Genomic DNA, 22736 nt, shown 5'->3' on the forward strand with positions numbered 1-22736 from the left:
TTAACAGAAGAAGTTATTTTTTTCTAATAATTTAATCGGGCTCATGTTCAGAATATTGTTTTATCAAAAGGAGGTGATTATGACAAGCTTATTTAAACTGGAAAAAAAAAACCAAGCTCTTCAGACGTCTCTAATCTTTCAAATGACTGAAAAAATACCAAAATTCCCCAAATCATACACTTGAATCAGCAACATACAAATTCATTAAAATGCCAGTCTTTGGGTAAAACCCACAAAAACTCAGTAATAACTGTAGTTAGCGCTTGAACGCCTTAAGACACCTTCAGCAGCAGTGGCCAGTGCATGACATCTGGTGGCCACAAGCCAGCATAGCAAGAACATCGCACTACTGAAATTGCAGTGTGCCGTCCACATCAGGTAAAAACACATTTTACCAGTTTTCTTTCAAATGTTAACTGCCAAAATACCAGTTGTAATACATTTTCTAGTTGTACGTCTTGCCACAGAAGAACCCAGCTTTGACAACTGCTAGTGTGTGACACATACTAGCAAGGAAGATGTGATACAGATCTTCCTTGGAATTATGATGTTCCCTCCCACCTGAAAAGTGCTGTCCTTCCTGTTCACTCCTACAGTTGTAGGACATCGAGATGGGCATTTGCAGAGTGACAGAATTGCAGGAGATGTCCTTTAAAATGCAGAGACAGAATTCACTGTGAACTTGCACCCACCGGGCCGATAAAAACTGATCCAGAATGATGCTTTTGTATGTAAGAGATGTCCCTGGTGGCGGCGGGTACTCCTCACCCTCCTGTGATCATGGTATAAAATCAGGGTGTATAAAATCTCCCACATAAAGAACAGGAAAAGAGAACAATCGGGTAAGAGAGAGCAGAGCGCTTAAGTGGTTAGATTGTGCTCAAAGTCTTCAGAGGAGCGTTTAAGCCCGCAAGCACCCAACGCTTTCAGCATTAACGTTCACTGGCTCCTGCGCGCTGGCAAGAAGCGCGGCCTGTCGGCTGAGCGACTCCGCTGACGCCACAGGAGCGGGCCCGGGCCCAGGCCCGGTCACAGCTGCAGCCCAGCGAACCCCCGCCTCCGGCCCTGCCGCCGCAGCTCCAACAGCGCACTCGGGGAGCACGGCCGGCCCCCTCCTCGCAGGGGGGGCGGCTGCGGCACCGACTCCTTCCCGCCGCGATCTCGGTGCCCGGGGCAGCCGTCGGGCCGGGCGTCGCCGCGGCGTGAGGAGCCCTGCCGCAGGCCGCCCTAAGGCCCCGCCTCCGCCTCCTTCCCGCCCAGAGACCTCAAACCCGCCCCGCCCCCCGCCCCGCCCCTCCCGCGGCCCGCCCCCCCGCCGGCCCTTCCCCGCCACCACCCTCCGCCCCGCTTCCGGCTTCCGGCGCCGGCTGGGGGCGGGGCGCGCCGGAGCCTGCCCGCCGGGAGCCGGGCGGAAGCCGCGCGGCGGACAGCGCGTGCGCCTGGGGGCGGGGCGTGGAGGGCGGGGCCACGGTGGGGGCGGGGCCGCCGTTCAGTTCCTGCCTGGCGCGCCGCACGCCCCGCGCGCGGGCAGGTGGCGCGGGTCGTGACTGAGGTAACGGCTGTCCCCTCTCCCCCCACCCGCTCCTGCCCCCCTCGGCGGGGCTGCCCGGGGCGCCCCCCCGTCTCCCCCCGTCTCCCCCCCCGCGGGACGCCGCTCGCCGCCGGCGGGCTGAGGCGGGGCCGCTGCGGCCCGCCCCCTGGCCTTGGCGTTGCCCGGGGAGAGCACGCCGGGAGCTGCCGCCGTAGCGCTCCTCGATCCGGCCCCGTGAGGCGGGAGCGCCGCCGCGCCGTGCGCTGCTGATTCACCTTGGGCGGCCGCCGGGGAGGGACGGAGGGAGACAGATAGACAGACAGACCCCGCGGGGCCTGGCCGGGCCGCTGCTGCGGGCACGGAGGGCGGCCGCCGCCCCGAGCCTGCCGGCGGGGCGCTCCCGGGTCTCAGCGCGGCGGTGGGCGATGCTGGGGCCCGTCGTGGGGCCTCGGTGACCCCCCCTGGGCCGGCCCCGGCGGCGAGAGACCTGCTCGCTTCGTCGTCCCCGCCGCTGCCTGTCCTCCCGCTCGCCTGCGGACACCGGCTCTGCTGGCTGCCCGTGGGTCCGGGGCCGCTCGCCCGCGGTAAAGCCGAGGCCTCAGGGGGGTGTGGGAGCTGCGGGATGACTGCAAGGTGGTAACGGGAAAGGTCCCTTTGCCTCTACGGTTGGGGCGTGATGCAGGCATACAAAATGCTCATTTACTCGTCATCCACTGTGTGTTTGTAGTTGGGAAAGTGTTAACTCGGAGGCCTTAACTCATCCCATTCTTTGTACAAACTGATGCATTTAGTGTTTCGATGACAGTGTTGATCAAGCTTGCAGGAGCGTAGTTATGGGAGAACCTTTAATAAGATGTATTTTATTTGCAGTTGTGCTGACTTGTTTCTTTTGGGGGGAAGAGGGTTACAGTTCTAGCTGAAGAAACGAACTGATCTACATGTGCTTCACTATCCATTGGAAGAATGACAGATGACAAAGATGTACTTCGAGATGTGTGGTTTGGACGAATACCAACCTGTTTCACTCTGTATCAGGATGAGATAACTGAAAGGGAAGCTGAACCTTACTATGTGAGTATAATGAAGGTAGTCACAGATAGTCCAATGCAATAGTTATGTTTGTTTCTTCATTCTCATCGTGTGTGCTACCATGTTGTGGAAAAAAAAAAAACAAACCCTTTTTTCTTCTTATTCCTGATACCTTCTGAAAGTAAACCACATGACCATGCTGCATGATTCGTCTCTCTTCACAGCAGGTTTAAAACTTCAAGCTTGTTTCACCAGTGAGAGAAACTTAACGCAGATAATTAAGATCTTAAGAAAATTATGAAAAAGTCAAGAAGTAACTAAGTAAAAGGAGGAGGCTCTACATGAGTTTGTATGTTCTTGGATAATGACCAAAAGAAGGGAGAGAACTTTTATGTTACCTTACTACAGAAATAACTTCTGTCAGAGCTTTGTGCAGTCTTAAACACTAAGATCACTCACCTGTGTAACACAAACTCATAACGAACACTGGCTCCAGATTTCTGCTCATGGATGACTTCTGCTCGTTTTCTTTAAATGCTAGTAGTGGAGTGTTTCCTACAGATGCTTGTGTTTGGAGTGGAAGCATGATTAGGAACAGCTAGGTTGAACTACCTTTGTTGCTGAACTATCTGATTTTTCCCTAGTCCTAAAATGGTTATGATTTTTATTTTAAAATGGTGTACTGTCTGCCTCTGGTGCAAACAACAGCTAGAAATAAAATGTGTACAGGAAGCAGAGTACTCATTGGCTGAGATTTGTCAGGTGTAAAGAACAAAATTACAGCAGAAGACAGTTAGAATGATACTCTGCCCAAGGGACTAGCCTTTATGGGGCCACTCTTTAAGCTTTAAGAACAGACCAGTCCAGTTCCTGTTAAATCTAGAATTTTTCTGGTTTATAATTTGTTCTGCATGTAAAATGGTGTTTTGCTCTGCAACAAAACCTGTGGAGATATCTGGAGAGGTGATCTTTTTACACAAAGATACGTTGCAAGCGTTTACTTAGGCATTAGGAGTTCCTTGCATTTCATTTAACCTCTACAGAAAGCATTCCTGATTATTGGGCTTAAATACTGTGCCAATACATAATATGTAAAAGGAAGGTGGTGTGGTTTGTGTAATTTTGAGGATGGCATGTTCTAGCCTACTAGGATTTATTCTGCCTGGTAATGTATTTGGAGATTTACTTTTGTTTTCTTAATGAGGAGAACTCCTAATCTTACTTGTTTGCCCTGCCCGCCCCGTGCCCCTCACCCCCACCTCACCCCCGTCAGTTTTGTATTGCTATTTTGGTTTAAGCTGAGCATATACAAATTGTGTGCATGTTTTTCACAATTTCTTTCAAAGCTAGGGCTAGAAATCATATGAAAAGCAGTTGATCATTGTTGTGTCTCACTTTTAATCAAGAACTAGTACCTGTTTATTTTAAAAGGATTAAATAATTACATTGGGTATGGCCATTGACTTCAGATATGAATATGAATTGAATTCACATCAATTCAGATGTGAATATGAATTTTAGGGTGTTTTCATGTTCTCAAATGGTATTTTTTTAGTTGTTAGTACTGAGCAATTTGTTTTCTTGTCTTCATTACTGTTGCAGTGGTCAGTCTGATCCCAACAGGTCGTGAACACCTACTTGGCTTTATACCATGTACTCTGACTACTTTGAAGGAGTTCATGCCAGCTTTTTGTTTTTATGCCGAGTGGGAAAAAACTTACACAACTGGTTGCTGGAGGGAAAGGCACCCAGCATCACTTAAAATTTCAGGAATCCTTGCTTGGTCTTCACACTTAAAAGCAATTCACCCACTGACTCCTTTAGACTTCTCTTGAATCTTCTTACAAGTCCATCCTTTCTAGGGGACGAGACAGATGTGGCTTCTTCTGAGCCACAAAGCTCAACTGAAAGTTGGGGTTTTCATTCAGGTTTCTTTGTTACGCAGCATAGTGAGCGGCAAGCATTATACTCGTCTGCCATTGATTAGCGGGCAGCATGGCAGAGTCAATTGCCAGACAACTTGAATCAAAACTGGGATTCTCTTCTGTTTAATTCCTTATGTGTTATATCATGCACTTTCCTATTAGTTGTTTTCTCTCATACAGTATTTAAATTGATAACTATTGAATCTATGCTAAATATGCACTCAGTCTATTCATTAAAAACTTTGATAGTACCTTGTTTGCATATTTGCCCATGCAGTACTGTAAGTCATTTAATTTATGATGGACATGCTGTCTTTTAGCGTATTATGTAGTGATGTATCAGTCCTACATTCAGGTCGCAGTTGTTACATTACTTGCATTGTTGGATGCGTTTGATTTTCATAGCGTTGTTCTAACCTTTAGCGCAAAGTCTGCTGATAGAAGGTTATTTGTCCAAAAAAAAAAAAAAGGCAATTGAGCAAATCTGACCTAGTGGAATGAGTTTAACTTGGATTAGTATGTCTTGTCCTATGATCATGTGGGGGTTTTTTTCTTAATTAGGTATTACAGCCCTAAACCAAGAATTACTCTTATCTCTGAATCATGGCTGTTCATTCCCAGCATCTAAAAGTATTGCTGTGGGGTGACCAAAGGCTGAAAGCATATAGCCTCATTGGCCTGCATGGACTGGTTTAGGAGTCAGTAGCAAAAGTGTTTGTGGGAGAGGTGTCATTCTGGTGAACACGTCTGCCTAAAAGGAAGGCTCCTTGCCACATGGCTAAAGTCTTGGAGAAGCTTGTGAGTGTCTAATAGTCTAGAAGGTGAACTGTGTAGAATCCAATTTTCATACAGAGGCCTCTATAAAACAATTAACATGATTCTGCTGTCAGAGAGATTGACTAAAGCCCAGAATATTAAATATGTTAAAGTTTTGGTTTTTTTCTAAATATATTTTAGTACCTTTCGTCTGGAAATACTCAGTAATAGCATTTAAAAATTACAGGATTTTTGGAGTAAAAATGTTTTGTGTCAACTGGTGTCTTTCACTGAGTGTAGACAACTGGTGGAGAAGGGATATTAAAAGGGGTAACAAACTGAAAATGTCTTTATACTTTTAAAGGTCTCACTTAACAGATTTAGTATAGTTGTAAATCTCTAGGATAATTAAAGCTAGAAAAGTGATAGAATTGGATCCTTTCATGTCTCCCATGGAAGAGGAAGACTGTAGCAAGGTAGAAGACGTAGGGAGACCGAAAAAGCGAGTTCAGTAGGTGCTGCAAATGCTCAGCATCGCTGAAAAACAGGCAGTCCCTGTTAACCTGATTAACTGCTGGGCTTTGTACTCCAAAGAGGCCCGTTGGGAGTGCTCACCACATTCTGTTAAATTCAGTTAAATGCTGTTTGGTTATTGTCTGTGATCTCTAATTGTGTTGAAATAGATACTGCGTTGTTCTTCCACACTACAAACTGAAGTAAAATATTTTACAGAAGAAGTTAGTTATGCAGTTTAAAGGGTTGTGTCAAGTACTGTTGCAATCGATAATGCTTTAATGTATTTATCAATTCCTGCATGTCTGTGCCACATGCAGCATGCTGAAAATTGGCTTTTCTAGCAGTCCAAATGGGTCTCATGTCAGAATATACCAGCATTAATTTAGCTGTAAATATCACACAGAAATAATATGGAATTATTACCAAAAATATTTGGGTTTGATTGGAATAGCCTGGACTATATTGTCTCAAGAACAGTGTAGATATGTGGAATTAGGTTAATAAAGGATAAGATTATATTGTCATTCAAGTCGAGGTGCCAAACAATTCTCACTGGAGTGTGTACATGATTTTATTGAATTTATTGAGATTGTTCACCTTCTAAAACTGAAGGCTGTATTTAATTGCCTTGCTGAATTAGACTCCTATGAAAGCAGGTAGAGACAATAGATGATGGTAATAAGAGCAACAGATGGAAAAAGAAAACCATATGGTACATAAAAGATCAAGTGTTAACTGACTTGACTGTGATAGTAGTGAGTCTTGATCTTTTGTAGTTTTATATAATCCTAAAATTTAGTTGTTTCACAGATGTGTGAAGATTAGTAAGCTAATGTAGCATTATCTAAAAGACAAATCCATTCTCTTTCATAAGAACTCACTCTTGATTTACTCTCCATACTTCTTCTTTGTAAATCTGATATTTACAAATAAGTTCTAGTATCATGGCCAAAATATTATCTAATTTATATATTAAAGTGTGGTCTAGTTGTTGGAGTGATTCAGGAAGAATGTTCCAGCAGAGATCAAGTTTTCTGTCAGGCAAAATACATCCTTACATAGTTTGGGATGTCTGTACCATAGACATTCACTTAAGGCCTAGCATTATCCATATACTATAAAGAAAATATTTTAAGAAATAACGCTGGTTATGAGGAACAGGAAAACAAATGTTTCTCTTTCTCTAGATATAGAAAATATAATTTATCTCTATTTATTCCTTAGACCCATCTATTTTATTAATAATTAGGAAATGAAAGTAACTTTACAGGATGAATGCAGTTCATTTAAAATGGCTGCTCCAAAGCTAAATGTTATTTTACAGGAAGGTTAATCTTTTCTCATTGGGATACTGAAAGACACTGTTTGTTAAAGCTTATGGACTGATTCATCTTAATTAAATGTGCTATACAGTCATCAGTCAGTACACTGATTGATGCAATCTGTTTAACCACTCTTACTAGGCATGAGACCTTAAAAAAAGAAAAGGAGGGAGGGGGTTGCAAATAAAAGTAACACAGCATTCTGTTTTGGATAGCGCACAACATTATACTTGAGAAAAAAAGATAGGATACCAGAAAGCTGGAAGAAAGTGTCTTGTTTCAACTGATAAAATATTGACAGTTTTGTCTCTGATTTTAGTAGTTGGGCAAAGGTTAAATAGTGGAAGAATCATAGTAGCCTTGACTAACATGTTGAATTGGCAAACCCAGTGCAAAGAAAATGGAAATTGCCAGCTATTGGAAATACAAAGCGCACTTGGAAACGAAACCCTTAAGCGGCTAGTTTTCATTCTTTTTTTTTATTTTGCAGGAATTTCCATTTTGAAATAATAGCTGATAAACAGTTGCTTGTTATATTCAATAAGAAGTTAGAACAAGTTCCTATATGTTCATATGAAAAAGGTTGAAAACGTTATTCTTTGGCTTGCTTAAATACAGAAAAGCAGAAATTAAATTCCACTCTTCTCCCTCCCACCACATCAAAAGAATCAAGAACTTATTTTTTTTACTTTTTTGTGTGTGTTAGTGTATTGGATACTGCTATTCTGCATCTTCTGTGTACATAATTTTATAGCCTTTCATTGACCATTAATAAGTCAACTGTCTAAAAGACATCTTACCTGAAAGGGGGGGGGGAAAGACTGAATTTTGGTAATGAAAATGCATACTTATTACAGATTTTTATTAATTTAGTAAATTTTATGTATACTTAAAGCTTCTATAATTTTTTTCTTTCAGTTGCTTTTGCCAAGGATAAGCTACTTGACACTGGTAACAGACAAAGTAAAGAAACACTTTCAGAAAGTTATGAGACAAGAGGAAGTTAGCGAAATATGGTTTGAATATGAAGGTACACCACTGAAATGGTGAGTTTATTTAACTTCGTACCTTTACTCAATTTGTCACTTAAAGAGTTATCAAGTTCAGCACAGTGTCAGTACTTTTCCTAAACTAATCACTCCATTGGGTTTCAAAGATGGCAAAAGAGGAGAGTATGAAAAGCATGTTGTTTGGGAAAAACAGAAGAAGGTTTAATGTTGAACATATTTTTAATTATTCTGCTTGTACTAACTATATGTATAAGGCAGAGGTGGTGCTGCATCTGTTGTTTCTGTTCTAGTTGTTACTGTAATACAAAATGCCTGTGGTTTTGGCTTTACTGTTTCTTGCAGTAGAATCACCAAATAAATCTTTTAGCTTATTCTACCTTCTTAAAAGATGCCTAATAACACAGATAGGAAGTACTATTTCTGGAGTCTGAATGCAAATAGGATATATGCTTAAAGATAATAAAACGTGCTTAACCTTCACTTTTCACTGGTGTGATAGGTGCTTGCACTGTAAAACACATAATCTAATACTGATGTACAGGTTCTTGTTGAATTCAGTTAGTTCAACTTTATTGAACTAACTGCTGTTGATTCTATTTTTGTTCTGTCATATGGTCTGTTAAAAGTATTTTTGTTTTCTGAGAGGTTGGGGAATCAGACTGACATTGTTTCATTTACTTAGTTTTCATAAATACTGTTCATCAGATTTTGTTTCTTTCTATTTCTGCCATAAAGAGTTTTAAACAAAAAATTTTGAGAGCTGCAGTGTTTGCTAGCTCTGTATAGATAGCATGAGCTCTCCAGAAAGTATTTAGTATTTTGAATGCTGGAGAGATTTTATATCTCACTTTTTATTTCCTGTATCATAATAGGAAAGAAAACTGCCATTGACTGTTTTAGCTTCTTGAACCTGGATTGTCTTGTGATTAGCAAGCATCACATCATGGAGTCCCTTTTAGACTTGGTGATACAGTAGATCTCTTCTAGTCTTTTGTTTCTTTGAGACCAGCCTCGTGTAAACCTTGAAAATATGTAAATAGAAAAGCATAAAAACTAGCTTTTTTCACTTTTTCAAAACTGGCTGGCAAAACCAGCTTTAGGCATCTATTTAAATTATCTGGAATTTAACAATAATTGGTTTCCTGGTGTGCCGTAGTGACCTTGAGTCATGGATACTGTCTAAATAAATGGCAAGGTACCAAGTTTGTCCCAGTGTGTTCATAATCTCAGGTAGATAATGGGAGGGAGCTTCATAAGTTTTCAGTGAAGTTGTAACAAGAAAGGAAAGAGAAGGTTTTTACTTCGACCAAAAACAGATCTGTATTTTCTGTAAGTTTTCAAATACCACGATGTTTAAACTAGAATAATAAAAAAAATTAAATTATAAAATATAGGTATAGAGTAAAAAATATAAATTATAATTTTAGAATTAAGTGAAGAGTTAGTAAACTCATTGAACATTGAAATGAAAATGAATAGTGTAATTATGATCTGCTAATTAAGGCTCTGATCTTTCAGAAAATTAAGCATTCTGCCAGGAACAGCTCCACTGATTTCAGTGGAATTGTTTTTCTGAGGAAAATGCTATCTGCAAACCATTATTTTAGGAGAATGGTAATCCCTTAAATAGCTGAACCTTGTTCCAGGGAAGACCCAAGTACTAGAACTGAGAATTAGATTGAGTTAGTGGTTTGTAGAGAAAGAATAGTGGGCATTAATGCTTAATCTTTTTAAGCATAACTTCTGCATTGAGAATCAAATAGAACTTGCTAATACTATTGCTTATTCTGATTATTTACTTTGCACTGTGAGGTCATATTGCTTACAGTCTGTGCGGTTTCATACTTGGTTGGGATGTAGTGTATCTCTTTTCAGCTGCAGCTTTTCTGTTTTCCAGTGAGATTTTGGAGGAAGTCTGAACCATAGTTTCAACTTCATGGTCTGCAGCACTCAGGCCAGACTCCTGAAGGAGGATGAGGCTCTCCAGGTCTGGAGTTACAGGGGCCTGGGGCCTCCCACTGAGGTTGCTGGGGCAGAGGAAGATGGTCTCCTTGCCTGCAGGAGGTGTGTGCTGGGGGAGGGTCGGTGTCACCAAGTTAAGGAGCTGCAGGAAGAGGTCATCAGACTGTGCAGCATCAGAGACTACAAAAGGAAATGGATCAAATCTTCTCACAGACCCTGCAGCTACAGGAGCCTAAGCCTGCAACTACATTGAAGGAGATGCAGGCAGAGTCTGTGATTATTGGACTGGAAAATAGTCTCCTAAGATATGGAAGGGCTGGAAGTTTGTGACTTCTGGCAACAGGAGGAAGGCTCCTTCTCCACTTGCATTTCTGTAACTACACGATAGGTTCAGTGCTCTGGCTGCAGGTGAGGGACTGAAAGCTCTGTCCAGTGATGCATCTGAGGTGGCTGAGCCTGAACTGTGCAGAGGCACCAGGAGGAAGTGGCAAGTGAAGTCAAAGGTCTGTGTTCTGCTTACTCTCCCTTATCAATCTCTCCAGGATCTTGAAGTCTGCCATTTCATGGCCACTACAGCCAAAGCTGCTGCTGATTATCACATCTGGAACTATTTTGTCTTGTTAGTAAGTAACAGATTCAGCTGCAGGTCAGCTCTGGTCCATCCAATGCCTGTATCAAGAAATTCTGACTACTTGTGTCCCACCATGTTGCTTTTCCAGCAGATGTCAGAGATTAACAAGAACCAGTGTCTGTGATGCAGAAACTTTTTGAGTTGTTTAAAAAGACTTTATCTACTTCCTCACCTGGTTTGCATGATCTGCAACAAACTCACTGTGATGTGTCCCTTCCTAGTCTTTCCTCTGATCCTGAACCACAAGATCTCAACCAACCTTTTGTCTGTCCCCTTAAGTTTCATACATCTAAGCTGCTCCCTCACATGGAAGACAACCATCTTCCCTCATCTGCCCTGCCTGTCTTTCCTGGGCAGCTTGCGTCCATCCATCCACAACAGCGTTCCAGTTGTGCAAGCTGTCTCACTGTATCTCAGGTAGCCCAACACTGTCACAGTTTTGTGACTGCATGTGGAGCTCTAGTTTCTCCTGCTTGTTTCCCACGCTGTGTGCATTTATGTACATACGCTTGTGGTAGACTCTCTTCTACCCTCTTTATCATTTTGAGATCTCCCTTGTAGCTGTCACCTTCACCACTTGGTTTCCACCCATGTCCATTAATTTCTGCTTGTCTGTAGGTTGGTATTCACACCCCTGTTGTTTATGGTCTCCTCACCAGGCTGGCCAACCTGAACGCAAAGATACTTTTGTCTCACTTAGGTGGATTCCATCTTTCCCTAGCAGTCCTTTATCCCCAGAGAGCGTCCTGTGGCTGTAAAAGCCAAGTCCTTGTTGTCACGCCAGCTGCACAACCAGTTACTGACCTGCAGTTAATGACCAGCATTCATGCCTCTCTGAGCCTTTCTCCTTCAATGGCGAAATTGTGGATGCCACCTTGCCCCTGGAGCTGTATAGTCACTCTTGATACACTTAGGGGTTCTCTTGCAGCACTTACGATTTGTGCCCATGTGGTTGAACAGCAAGAATAATCCAAGCACAGGACAAGCCTTGCCAGTCTGTCTGCAACTTCTCAACAAGCAGCAAACCTCCGCAGGTAGCAAGTGAGATAGGCAGATGGGGGAGGATTCTATCCCCTGTAGCACAGAGTTTCTTACTGCTATGACTGCTTCCTCTTGGTGTGGATGTGCTGTTCAGGCTGCTCTGATGCTTCCTCAGAACTTCCAGCCCCTTGTCTGCCATTGAGGCACTGACTGCAGGTGGAGGAGGAGCCTGCTTTCTCTTGCCAGAGGTTGCAAGATGCTGGTCTTGCCCATCTTGTGAGTCTCCGTTCACCACTCCAGTGACTGCAGACCCTCTTCCTGTGCAGCTGGGAGTTGAGGCTCTCATCTCTGCAAGGTCTCAGTGAAGGTGCCTTCAATCTCTTTTTATCTTCCCTGATGCTCTGCAGCCCACTGGCCTCCTGCAGCTCCTTAGCTTGGTGACATAGCTCCTCCACTAATACACACCTCTTCTAGGCAAGGACATTTCCTCTGCTTGCCTCAGCCCTCAGGAGAGGTCCCAAGCTCTCCTGGCAGCTTGAGACCTGGAGAGCTGCATCCTCTGTCAGGAGCTCTGCCTGAGTGAAGGCCTCTGATGTGAAAGGGGTAGTTTCTTCAGCAGATGCTAGGGGACAACACTCTGCAGCTTATTACCATCCTATTTGAGCACTTGCACATGGCCTTCAGCAGAGTTTCTGTCCCCTTTCTGTGGATTGTGCTCTAGCCGTCTCCCTAGTGCCAACTGGATGGATGCTTGACCCTTCCTAATCAGGAGTCGGTGGAAGACAAAAGGTCAAAGCACCATTTGATCAGGCATAGCTGACATATTGTTTGAAAATGGTAGCACTTGCTTAAAAGATCTAAGAAAAATTTATTTCTTACTGAATACTAAAGGAAAAGGTGAGACTATTTTCCGATGCAGCCAAAATTTCCCTCAATGAGACATTTGTTCATAGAAGTACCTGAACACCAGATTTTGGCCACTTGATACACTTAGTACCCCAGACAGTTCCGGAGCATAGGATTTTTTTTGTCCTGGATTTATCGGTTCATGTGACGTCTTACTGAATTACCACAGTAAATTATTTTGGTCTGAAAACAACCTACCAATTCATGCTGTCACTTTCTGTCCTGGGTTCAGACAGAAATTGTTAAAAAAGTAGTAGTTAATTTTCCTTACTGTCCCATCTGTCACTTTCAAAAGGATTTTAAGTACTTAATGTGGTGTCTTCCAGGACTTCTCCCACACTCTGAAACCACTGTCTGTATAATAATAAAAGCAGTAATAAATTGACAATGGCTGGAAGTCAAGGTGCTGTTACACTTCTATAGATTGAAGACTTTCCAGAACCGTTCGTTATTCTAGCAACTTGTAAAAAAAGATTTGTGGTCTCTTAGACATTTTCTCTTTGATATTTTTCCCATTATTTCCTTTGAGTAAGTTCTGCACAGTCTGCATGTTCTTGGCTACCACTCTAAGACCAGTTTGATTTCAACAATCCAATAATATTTTTTCAAAATGATACCTTTCTGGGCTGGACGTTTCCCTTAGCTGTTGTTCTGTTTGTTTTCTCTTTTTTTTGGGGGGGAGAGGCAAATCTTTAAAGGCTCTCCTGGGGTTTTGAATTCTTTTTTTTTTTTTTAATTCTCCTGGTTACTGTAGGTTCTAGGGCACATCTGTGTATTTCTTTAATTGCAATGCCTATTTTTCAAATAGAAGTTCAGAAACAGCTTTTCAGCAGTACCACTGGAAGCAAGATCCTTAATGAGGGAATATGGGCTCATAGCACAAGTAGATACGCTTAAGAATGGAGTGAGGGAATGTTGGGCTTTTTTTAATTTCATGTGCAGATTGACAAGTCCTCTTGTCTTCTCAACTTCTCTTTTTGTGCCTCCCTTCATTCTCTATCCTGGTTAAGAAACCAGGTTTTATTATGAGGGCAATATAAAGAATAGCTTTAGTGGTGTTATATGGAGTGCTACTGTTTCCAGACTCTTAAAAAATGCTTGTAACTATATCTCAAAAATAAGCGAGACACAGCATTATGTACAGGCATTACTTTAGGCTTCTATTAGCTTCAGATTAAATGCCAGTGTGTGAGAATTGGAATTTGAAGCAGGACATGTCTTATATCTCAGGATTGCTTCACTGCTGTTGTGAACTTTACTCTTAATGGAAGGCTGAGCTTCTGAATAGAAAATGATTTCTCTCATGGTCTACTGTCTTCATTAATCTCATGTGTTCTGCTGTGGAACAAAATGAATTTAGGGCTGGCCTCTTTCAAAATAAAAACCATTTGTCAACTGTGCAAAGCACAAGGATTTTACTGAAGAAAGCTTGAGTACATGAATTTCATTTTGTAATCTAAACTGGGTAGAAAATATAGAGGTAGGCCAAGAATTGATGCTTTTTTTTTTTGGTAGCTATCTGTTTTGTTGTATAAATTGAAAGTAACTGAAAGTCATTGTTTGTGTTCATCTAATTATCAAAGGAAATCTGATTTTTGTTACTTAGCTCACCTGGAAAATCACTCTTTCATGGAACTCTTGCTGAATCCCTGTTGAAGTACTCAAGACATGATTGGCAGTTAGTAGTAAAAAGTCTTAGTGGTAAAAACTTGAGCATTAGCGGTGAATCGGGATAAATCTGGATATGCATTATCTATATTCTTTATTCCTTTTGTCAGGAAAATACAGTTCTAGATACTTTCTTGATATTTCCCCCTATTATTTCTTTAAAGAAGTTACAAATGCAATAGGCAAGTTCAAGAATTGTAGTACTGTGGTTTTTATTTTGCTGTTGTTGTGACTTTGTCTTAGCTTTGGGGTTAGCTCACCCGTAGAGGGTGCTAAAGCACTGTTGTGTGAGAGTTTAGCAGGTCAGGAAATGGGCTTGGCACAGGTGCTTTTAGAGCAATGCTCTCAGTTATTGCTCTCTGGACTTTCAAAACTTATGTACGTGCCTGGCTCTGCGTCCTGTGATCAGTCCCATTTAATTCAGTGAAGCTACTGAGTTTACAGTTAAGTGTGTGTTTATCTCTTTGTAGGATGAAAAGCTAGTAAGGCGCTCTTAGTTAAGATTTTTGAAAGATAAGAGAATGGAGTTTGGTATGCTGAATGCAAAAAAAAAAAAAAAAAATTTTATCAAAAATCTTGCCAGTGTCTGCTTGTGAGAAAATTGCAGAAAGACCTTTTTAGAATGCCTGTGGAAGTTTTGTGTGTGTGATCTATATTCCTTATATTGCAGGAGGCTGTATCTTCTAATGAATTTAAAGGAGACAAAGCTATAAGACAGAAGTGAATATTTGGAGGAAGCAGGTTCTTTGTGTAATTCCTTTAATCTAGAATACTACTGAAATACAAAACTCCAATTAATCTTTTTTCTCCCCTTCCATTCTTCTTAATTTGTTAGTAAATATATAGAATTCATCTTGATCTATCCTCTTTCAGCACTTTTACAGATATGTCATTTTTTTCACTTTATTACTTATTCTCCACAATGACATCAGGCAGGTGGGAGAGGGAAGAGATGTTAAGGGTCCATGTGGTATAAACCCATGGCATTTAAATATCTGAAAGCATGTACACTTTTGTCAGACCAGCTAGTCCTACCATTATCAAGCTTTTTAGCTAAAAATACTGTTTTGAAGGATTCCACAGAGTAGCTATAGGCCACTTATGCTGTTGCAGAACTATCAGTGTTTTGTGGGCACAGCTTGGAGACCACTGGTTTAGATATTGAACATGTAAATTCCAGGCTTGATTCTGCCAGAAACTGCCTGTCATTTATACCTGCCTGTATACCTTTTCTGAATAAGCAATAATGAATGTTAATTGTGGGACTCAAACAGCTAATTTTTTTCATGTAGATGGAGGTATGTTAACTGTTAGATGTAGAATTAAATGCACAGCTTTTATGTTCATTTAATATCTTCATTTGTAGGCATTACCCAATTGGTTTGCTGTTTGATCTCCATGCGTCAAATACAGCCCTTCCTTGGAGCATCACAGTGCATTTCAAGGTAAAATTGAAATACACCTTTAGTTAAGAACAAGTGAGCGTGGGATTACATGAAATTTGGAAGCTAGGAAAAGGTTTCATAATTATTTTATAAATAATTGAATGGTATGACTTGAAGGGGCGAATGTTCATTCTTCAGCAATCATCTGAAGTTTTCTGTAAATCTACAGCTGTTTTCCATGAGATTGTATGTGCTTTCAAATGACTTTCCTTTGAAAATGATTCCATTATAATCTGAAAATCCAAAATTGTTTTTCAAGAGAAGTTATGAGACTATGTCAGTGCAATTGAGTGGATATAAGGGAAGAACTTTCTATAATGTTTTTAATTCACTCAGCTTGAGTTGACTGAGGATTGGGAAGATTGAGAAGTGCTCATCCTTTTAGGCACATGAGTATGGATGTGAGATACTGTAGAAATCATTGAAGTCAGGGAATGCTGTTGAACTTCATGTGAGTCTCCTTTAGAGAACTGAGTGAAATGAGTTTGGTCTTGTGACAGCTTAGTCACAGGAGAGACATTATTTTGATTACACATTGTAAAACCATTAGGTGACTTCATAGCACTACTGATCTTTGCTCAGAAGAGTACTTGCGCAGGGTTAGTTTTGCTGCAGCATTCTTTTGTACTCTGAAATGCATTGAGACGATAATCCCCCAGGTATGTTTTGAAGTAAAAATCACAACTAGAAATCATGGTATTTAACTTTGAAACTTTAATTTCTCCATTGTAAAAGAAACAATGCAATAGGAAAACTGATCCAAAGGAAAATGTGAGGTTAATAAGCTTGACTTTGTGTGAGATTTGAGATGAAGCGAAATGCATCCTGGGAAGCAGTAGTGTTGAACGTTTTCGTTCAAACAGTTCTTCTCTTGAAGGTGTTTTAGAAAAGGTCTTGCTAACAGGAGTAGTCTGATTCTTTTTGGAAGTGTGCACTGAAATCATACATTCTTATGATATGTATTTCCACATGTTGAAAGTTTTAAAATGACTGACTGAATGAATCTGAAGTTGGGGATGTTTTTGAAACCATTGTAATTGCTACACTTCTGATATATGTCAAAGAGAGCTGGGATGAAGAAACTTCCAGAGTGTTTTAAAGAAACTGTAGGGCGTCTAGTTTCATAAATTGTGATTTAATTGTTACACATTCTGAGAGCTCTGGGAGATTAACAGTGGCAGTGTGTGGATGTTGCCATCCCAAAGTAGAGCCATCTTGAGAAATAAGTTGCAGCACCACAGTGCTTTTCAATTTCATGTAGTAATGTAAACTGATTTTAATGTCCTTTATATTGCTGCTTGCCAAAAGATCAGCTAATTTAAGTTTGTCTCAAAGGTGTACGTTAAAGATCAGCGGAAATAATTTACTGCTAAAGCAGTATTATTTTAAAAGCTGATGTAACTTAGTTTTTAAAAATATAAGACCTTGGATTAAGCACCTACTTAATCTCTCTTCGTGTTTTTGATGTAATCTGAAAGTTTATTTAAATAAAACCTTCTTAATCCTTAAAGTCAAAACATAACTGAAATATATCAAAGTATGTCAAAATATTGAAGACATTTTCATGTGTTACAGTTTCTTACGGCTAAATAGTTTAGGTGTGGGATTCCTGCCTGGATTATTCTTTCCGTTTGTGTATAGTTATTCTTCAGAGAGCCATAATTTTTATTTGGCTTAATTGAACAGTATTAGATTTTTCTGGGGTTTAACTTTTGCTGTCATGGCTTTCTCCTTTCTTTTACCAAAGCATACAGTCAAGAACAGATATCTTGAGCACATCTGTAAAGAGCGTTTTTTAACTTCCCCCCCATCAGTTTTCTTTTGTTTAAAGTTAAAAACATGAAAAAAGTTTATTTCTGTTCAGCAGAAGTTTGAAAGTTGACAGATACTTGTAGCTGTCCTCCTGTGTTATGTATGCAGACCAAATAATAAACACACTTATTGTTTGCATTGAAGAAACAGTTTATTCGTTTGTACTTCTGGTATGCAATAAAATAACATGCATTTATATCTCTAGTAAAGTTGAAATACAGTTGCCTTAAATAGTCGTAGAAGGACGAGCTTGAACCGAGTACTAAGGTCTGAGAATCATGAGAAGCCGTAGTCTGGGAAGTTGCTTTTGTTACCCAGGTGTGGCTTTACGGGGAGGAGGGAAACTCTATCCCTTCCTGTTAAACTCATCTCATGCTACTCTGTGGCATGCTTAGCGCTATTCATGTTCTCAGCATGGTAACCAACTCTCCAGATTTTGGGCAGTAGATAGGAGGTGGTGAACTGCTCTGGAAATGGTAGCACTATTGGAGGAGAGGAAATAGGGTGTGCCAGGGGAAAGGCTAACGTTCTCCCTCTGCTGAAGCCCTTATCTGCTGGTGCCTGCCTTTCCACCCATGACCTGATGTAGAGGAGGAGGGACTGCATCTGTTTTTGTATAACAACAGTTGTCGTCTTGGTTTTGTTAGCTAAAAATTGGGTCAGGTGGAGTGAAAAGGAAGTACTTTTCCACGTAGCATACGGATAAATTGTGGAACTGCTAGGAGACATTGTGGAAGCCAGAACTATAAATGAGAGTTTTTTAAAATTAGTCTTTTTTGAAAAAAAGACCACTGATGGTAACTAAACACAAATATATGGATGCTCCCCCTGCCCCTGGATGTGTTCGTTATGGTTTTTAATGCCCTATTATTGGTGTAATTTTTTGTAAATGTAGCCTAATGCGAAGAGACTGTCACAGTATAAACAGGTATTTTGTGAACTAGAACTGACAGATAAATATGGGTGGAATGGAGTTATGAAACGAGACTGTTGAAATTACCTGCAATGTTTTTGGAACAGTTTTATGTGAGAGGTCATTTAGTGCTCCTGTCTGTACAGATGATGCCTACTTCTTTATGACCAAGTTTATGCTGCAAGTGTCTACTGGTATGTGAAACAAAACCAGTACTACTTGAGCTTTGTAAGAAAATCAGAGTCAGCCCTTAACTTATCTTTCAAAGATACAGAACATGAAGGGAGTACGACATCACCAATAAGAGTACTTGAATTAAAGCTGCTTATGGGATCTGTTAAAACTTTCTGCAAATCTCATAGTTGTATAGCCAGGGGTGGCTACCAGCTTGTTCACAATTGTAAACTGTAAACAGGGAACTGAATAAAGTTACTTACATTTGATCACTATTTCCTCAAGTAGAATTTAAAAAAAATAAAAATGCAAGCATAAATGTTCTATATTTAAGCATAAAACTTGTTATTCTGTGCACTAGTTTATAAATCAGTGGGGATGCCATATTTTCTGTTGTTAGTCTCATGTAGGTGAAACTTTTTCATACACTTCTTGTAGATGCAGCAGTGTTGTTTTCTAAGTTATCACTTTCATGTCTAGGTTTTTCAGCTTCTACTCACAGTACTGCATAGAAATGTGTCAGTGTTTTTCTTCTAAAGAAAAGAGTAGAGAGCACTGAGATTGTAGGAGTGTTTTCCAGTCTTCCACAGTGTTATCCCTGAGAAGCTGGGAAAATCAATTATGCCACACCTTTGTACTACTGTGGCTAGATTCTTTCCACTAGCTTGGCTAGCTTTGACCAGTTTTAAATATCTCCTTGCTATTCTGCAGACCACACTGTATGTTCTCTGGAACACATCCCAAGGGAGTGACATTCTCTGTAATTTGAAATTCATTGGAAGAAAGTCAGCAGGGAGATGCCTACCTGTAGAAAGACAGGAATGTCCAAAAAAAGACCATGCAGTTCAATATTTAGACATGTGTAACAAAACAGTTGTTTTAACAAAGCTGTTTTTTTCATAAAAGCTGAAGTTTTAGCTAAGCTTAACTGTGCAAGTCAGTTTCTAGTTTCCTATATTACTCGGCATTGGGTACATTCTGCTGTTTCATCTTTTTTTGAGGGATGCCAATGTCTCACTTTGAATTCTTGCATGTAAAGAACTTTTTGATCTTGAAGTATGCTATTTCTGACTGTTCTTTTCTTCTGGATTGGTTACCAGACTTTACTTTTTTTTATTTGAGCAAGTAAGTTAAACTTCTAAAAGTATTTTACAGGCCTACACAGATGTCAGCTGGCAAGTAACAAGCCCAGTAATGTTTTCCATTCATCTTGGGCCTAATTATGCTGAGACACTCAGCTTTGTAGGGGAGAAAGGGAGCAAGGTCTGCCCTAGAAGGAGAACTTCCCTTTCTGTTCTGTCCTCTTTAATGTCTTTATACTTGGCCATCCTCATATGAGAAACAAGCTTTATCTCTGTCCTTAGATTTCTAGTCAGCTCCACATACACAAGTCCTAAGTAACACTAGCACTCCCTTTGTGAGTTCAACACCAAACCATGTATATTTCAGTGGAAAAGATACTAGCAAGCAGTCTTCTCTTCCCTTTATACTCCTGTTTTTGGAAGATACTCATCCTTTTGATCCACAGTTTCCAGAGTGTGGGCTCACTGTCATAAGGAGGAGTTACTATATGAAATTCCATTATTTAATTTCCAGCTCTTTTCAATAACCTAATGAGGAGGGAACTATCATTCTTGTCCTCAGAATTTCCTTCAGGTAAGGCAATCCCCAGTTCCCTTTCATATTGCCAACTGTTAGTGGTTCTTGGATATTTGAGTTCCTGTAGTTTGAAGCAGTCTTCACTATTTTTCCTGGTTTTGTGTGGAGGAGGGAAGGTATGGCTTTTTTCCAGCATTATATTGCTCCTACTGTGACCTGTTAACTGTGTTGTAAAAGCCTTTGAAAAATATCCCGTTATATGTACTTGTATTTCCAAAATGGTTTTGACAGTCCCTCACAAAAGCTTTTTTAAATAGCCAATTTGTAATGGGTTAAGAAGAAAGGTCTTCTTGTGGAATAACAGATGAGAATTAAAGTATAAAAATACGTGGCAAGCCCTTGTTATGAAGGGGAGTGCTAATGATGCCACTCTGGTTTGGCTCTGGGGGTTTGCACTGTTCAGCATGGTCGTAAGCAACTGTGAAAAGAAGGTGAATAAGGAGGAGATAAAACATGCTGGGGTTTTAAACCTTTGAAAACTAAAGACAATGAATTTGTGATAAATGAATGCTTGTATTATAAAATGGCAAGTGATACTAAGTGTTGATAACAGAAAAATTAGAGCAAGAACAACCCTAACTGTATACCAATCCAACTCCTGATTAATTAATTTCCAAAGAAATCTTTTTTTTGTACCTGAATGAGATTTACTACTATAATTCCTTAATAAATGAATTAGGAAAGGTAGTTGTCATTTACTGAGGGAACAAAAGTTACCTGAGGAGTGGTAACTGTGCATCTGCAATGCTGAATGCAGTGCACCAACTCTAACCAAATAAAAGGGGTATAGAGTCAAGTCACACGGACTAGCAATAGGCACATGTATTAGGTAAAGTTGGAGCTGAGAAGGATTTCTAGTATCTCTAAGGAAAAATGTTTGTAAGTGGCATATATGCTATGGAGGAAACATTTTTCAAAGGCCTGCATAGAAATGGGTGCTAAACTGCCATTGAGAGTCAATAGGAATTGGGTGCTTGTCACTTACTTCTCCTTTTCTCCTGTTCATTGCCAGAGAATTGAACATCTGCTTGAAAACATGTTAAAGCTCTTCATTTCCTGTATTTTGGATGTAAGGGTCTAAATACATCCACTGATGTATTTAAATGTATTTATCAAGTTGAGGTTGGGTGATTTAGAGTAATTTCTGGTTTTACAGAAAATTGTTCAACTTTTATTTTTCCTGAAACATTTTTCACTGCAAAACCTTTCTTGTCAGCAGAGAGAATGGTTGTTACCTTCTTCCATAAGTAGAAGATTCCAGTGTGCTTCTTTTGTATAAATATAAACCTGATTAAAATTACCATTTATTCTTCACCTTCTAAGGTACGTGATGCATTTATTTGTCTTGAGCTGTCTTTTCTCTTTGTAGAATTTTCCAGAAAAGGATCTTCTACACTGCCATTCTAAGGATGTGATTGAAGCTCATTTTATGGCTTGTATAAAAGAAGCAGATGCTTTAAAGCACAAAAGTCAAGTCATCAATGAGATGCAAAAAAAGGATCATAAGCAACTGTGGATGGGATTACAGAATGGTAAATACAGTGCATCAAGTATTTTTTATATTTAGGTCTAGCATGCTAACAAATAATTTCTTCAAATTTTAGTCATGGTACAGGATATAAGTTGTCATTGTTCTGCAGAATTTTAGTCTAATGTCATGGAAAAGATTGAATTTTTTAAATCTTTTTTCTTTTAAAGTCACCATTTATGTGATAATCCAAATGTGGCTTGAGTTATTCAGTGAACTAAGTTGGGTCATGACTCTGTTTTAACAAACCAAAACTAGCAACAAAACAAAATAAATAGATAAATATTGTCTAGTGTACTTTTGTGCAACCGATGGTCTTTATTTGGGAGACAGCTGGGGTGTAAGTGTTGTTTAGTATTAACGATCTTGGACCGTAAAGTAAAAAAGGTTGTCTCCTCTAGTTAATGCTTAAGGATTGTCACTGATAAACAATACAGATAAACTTTCCAAAAAGTTGCCCAGTAGATTAGTAATTTTACTTTTCTCTCTTCTAATTTTTTTTATTGCTGATATTACTATGGCTTTACAAAGATTTCTGCACAGATAAGTATTGACTTGAAAAAGTCAGCAAAATAATTCAGAACAGGATGTTCTAAAATAATTAGTGTTCTTTGCACAGGTGGCATGAATCTATATGGCAGTGCAAAATATAACTTCTTTTGTTTTTAGTGTCTCCTCTTTCTTATCATGGTTTTTTAGAGGCCTGTAAGTTGAAAAGCTTTGTAAGTATTTCAGAAACTGTCTGGAATGGGTGGTAACACCACTTTCAATGTGTTTTCCTCATCTCCTGAAGTTGTCATAATATATTATTACAGGTAAATTTATTTTACGGAAGCTGTAAGCATGAAGATGTTTATTCTGTGTTGAGATACAAAATACTAAACACTTAGAATTAACATCTTTCCATATGTTTATAAGGAAAATTAAATGAAACAGGAGAAGCTTTGAATGCAAGAAGACTTGAGGCA

The 22736-nt window shown here is 40.0% G+C and overlaps 1 protein-coding gene across 3 annotated transcripts in view; it reads left to right on the forward strand.

Annotated features, from left to right (window-relative positions):
* The first annotated feature begins 1509 nt into the window (after positions 1 to 1509).
* ATG5 (autophagy related 5) overlaps positions 1510 to 22736 on the forward strand; it is a 76429-nt gene continuing 55202 nt past the window's right edge. For 2 of the 3 annotated variants that reach the window (XM_050894842.1, XM_050894844.1), the window contains exons 1-4: positions 2211 to 2602; positions 7998 to 8125; positions 15604 to 15682; positions 21610 to 21772. In XM_050894842.1, coding sequence (XP_050750799.1) covers positions 2495 to 2602; positions 7998 to 8125; positions 15604 to 15682; positions 21610 to 21772 — 478 coding nt within the window. In that variant the 5' untranslated portion in view covers positions 2211 to 2494. Of the gene's footprint in view, positions 1553 to 2210; positions 2603 to 7997; positions 8126 to 15603; positions 15683 to 21609; positions 21773 to 22736 lie in introns of those variants that run through there. The other variant, XM_050894843.1, reaches the window with a different exon arrangement.

Source organism: Gymnogyps californianus, chromosome 3 (assembly GCF_018139145.2).
Source record: "Gymnogyps californianus isolate 813 chromosome 3, ASM1813914v2, whole genome shotgun sequence".
Taxonomy (NCBI): domain Eukaryota; kingdom Metazoa; phylum Chordata; class Aves; order Accipitriformes; family Cathartidae; genus Gymnogyps; species Gymnogyps californianus.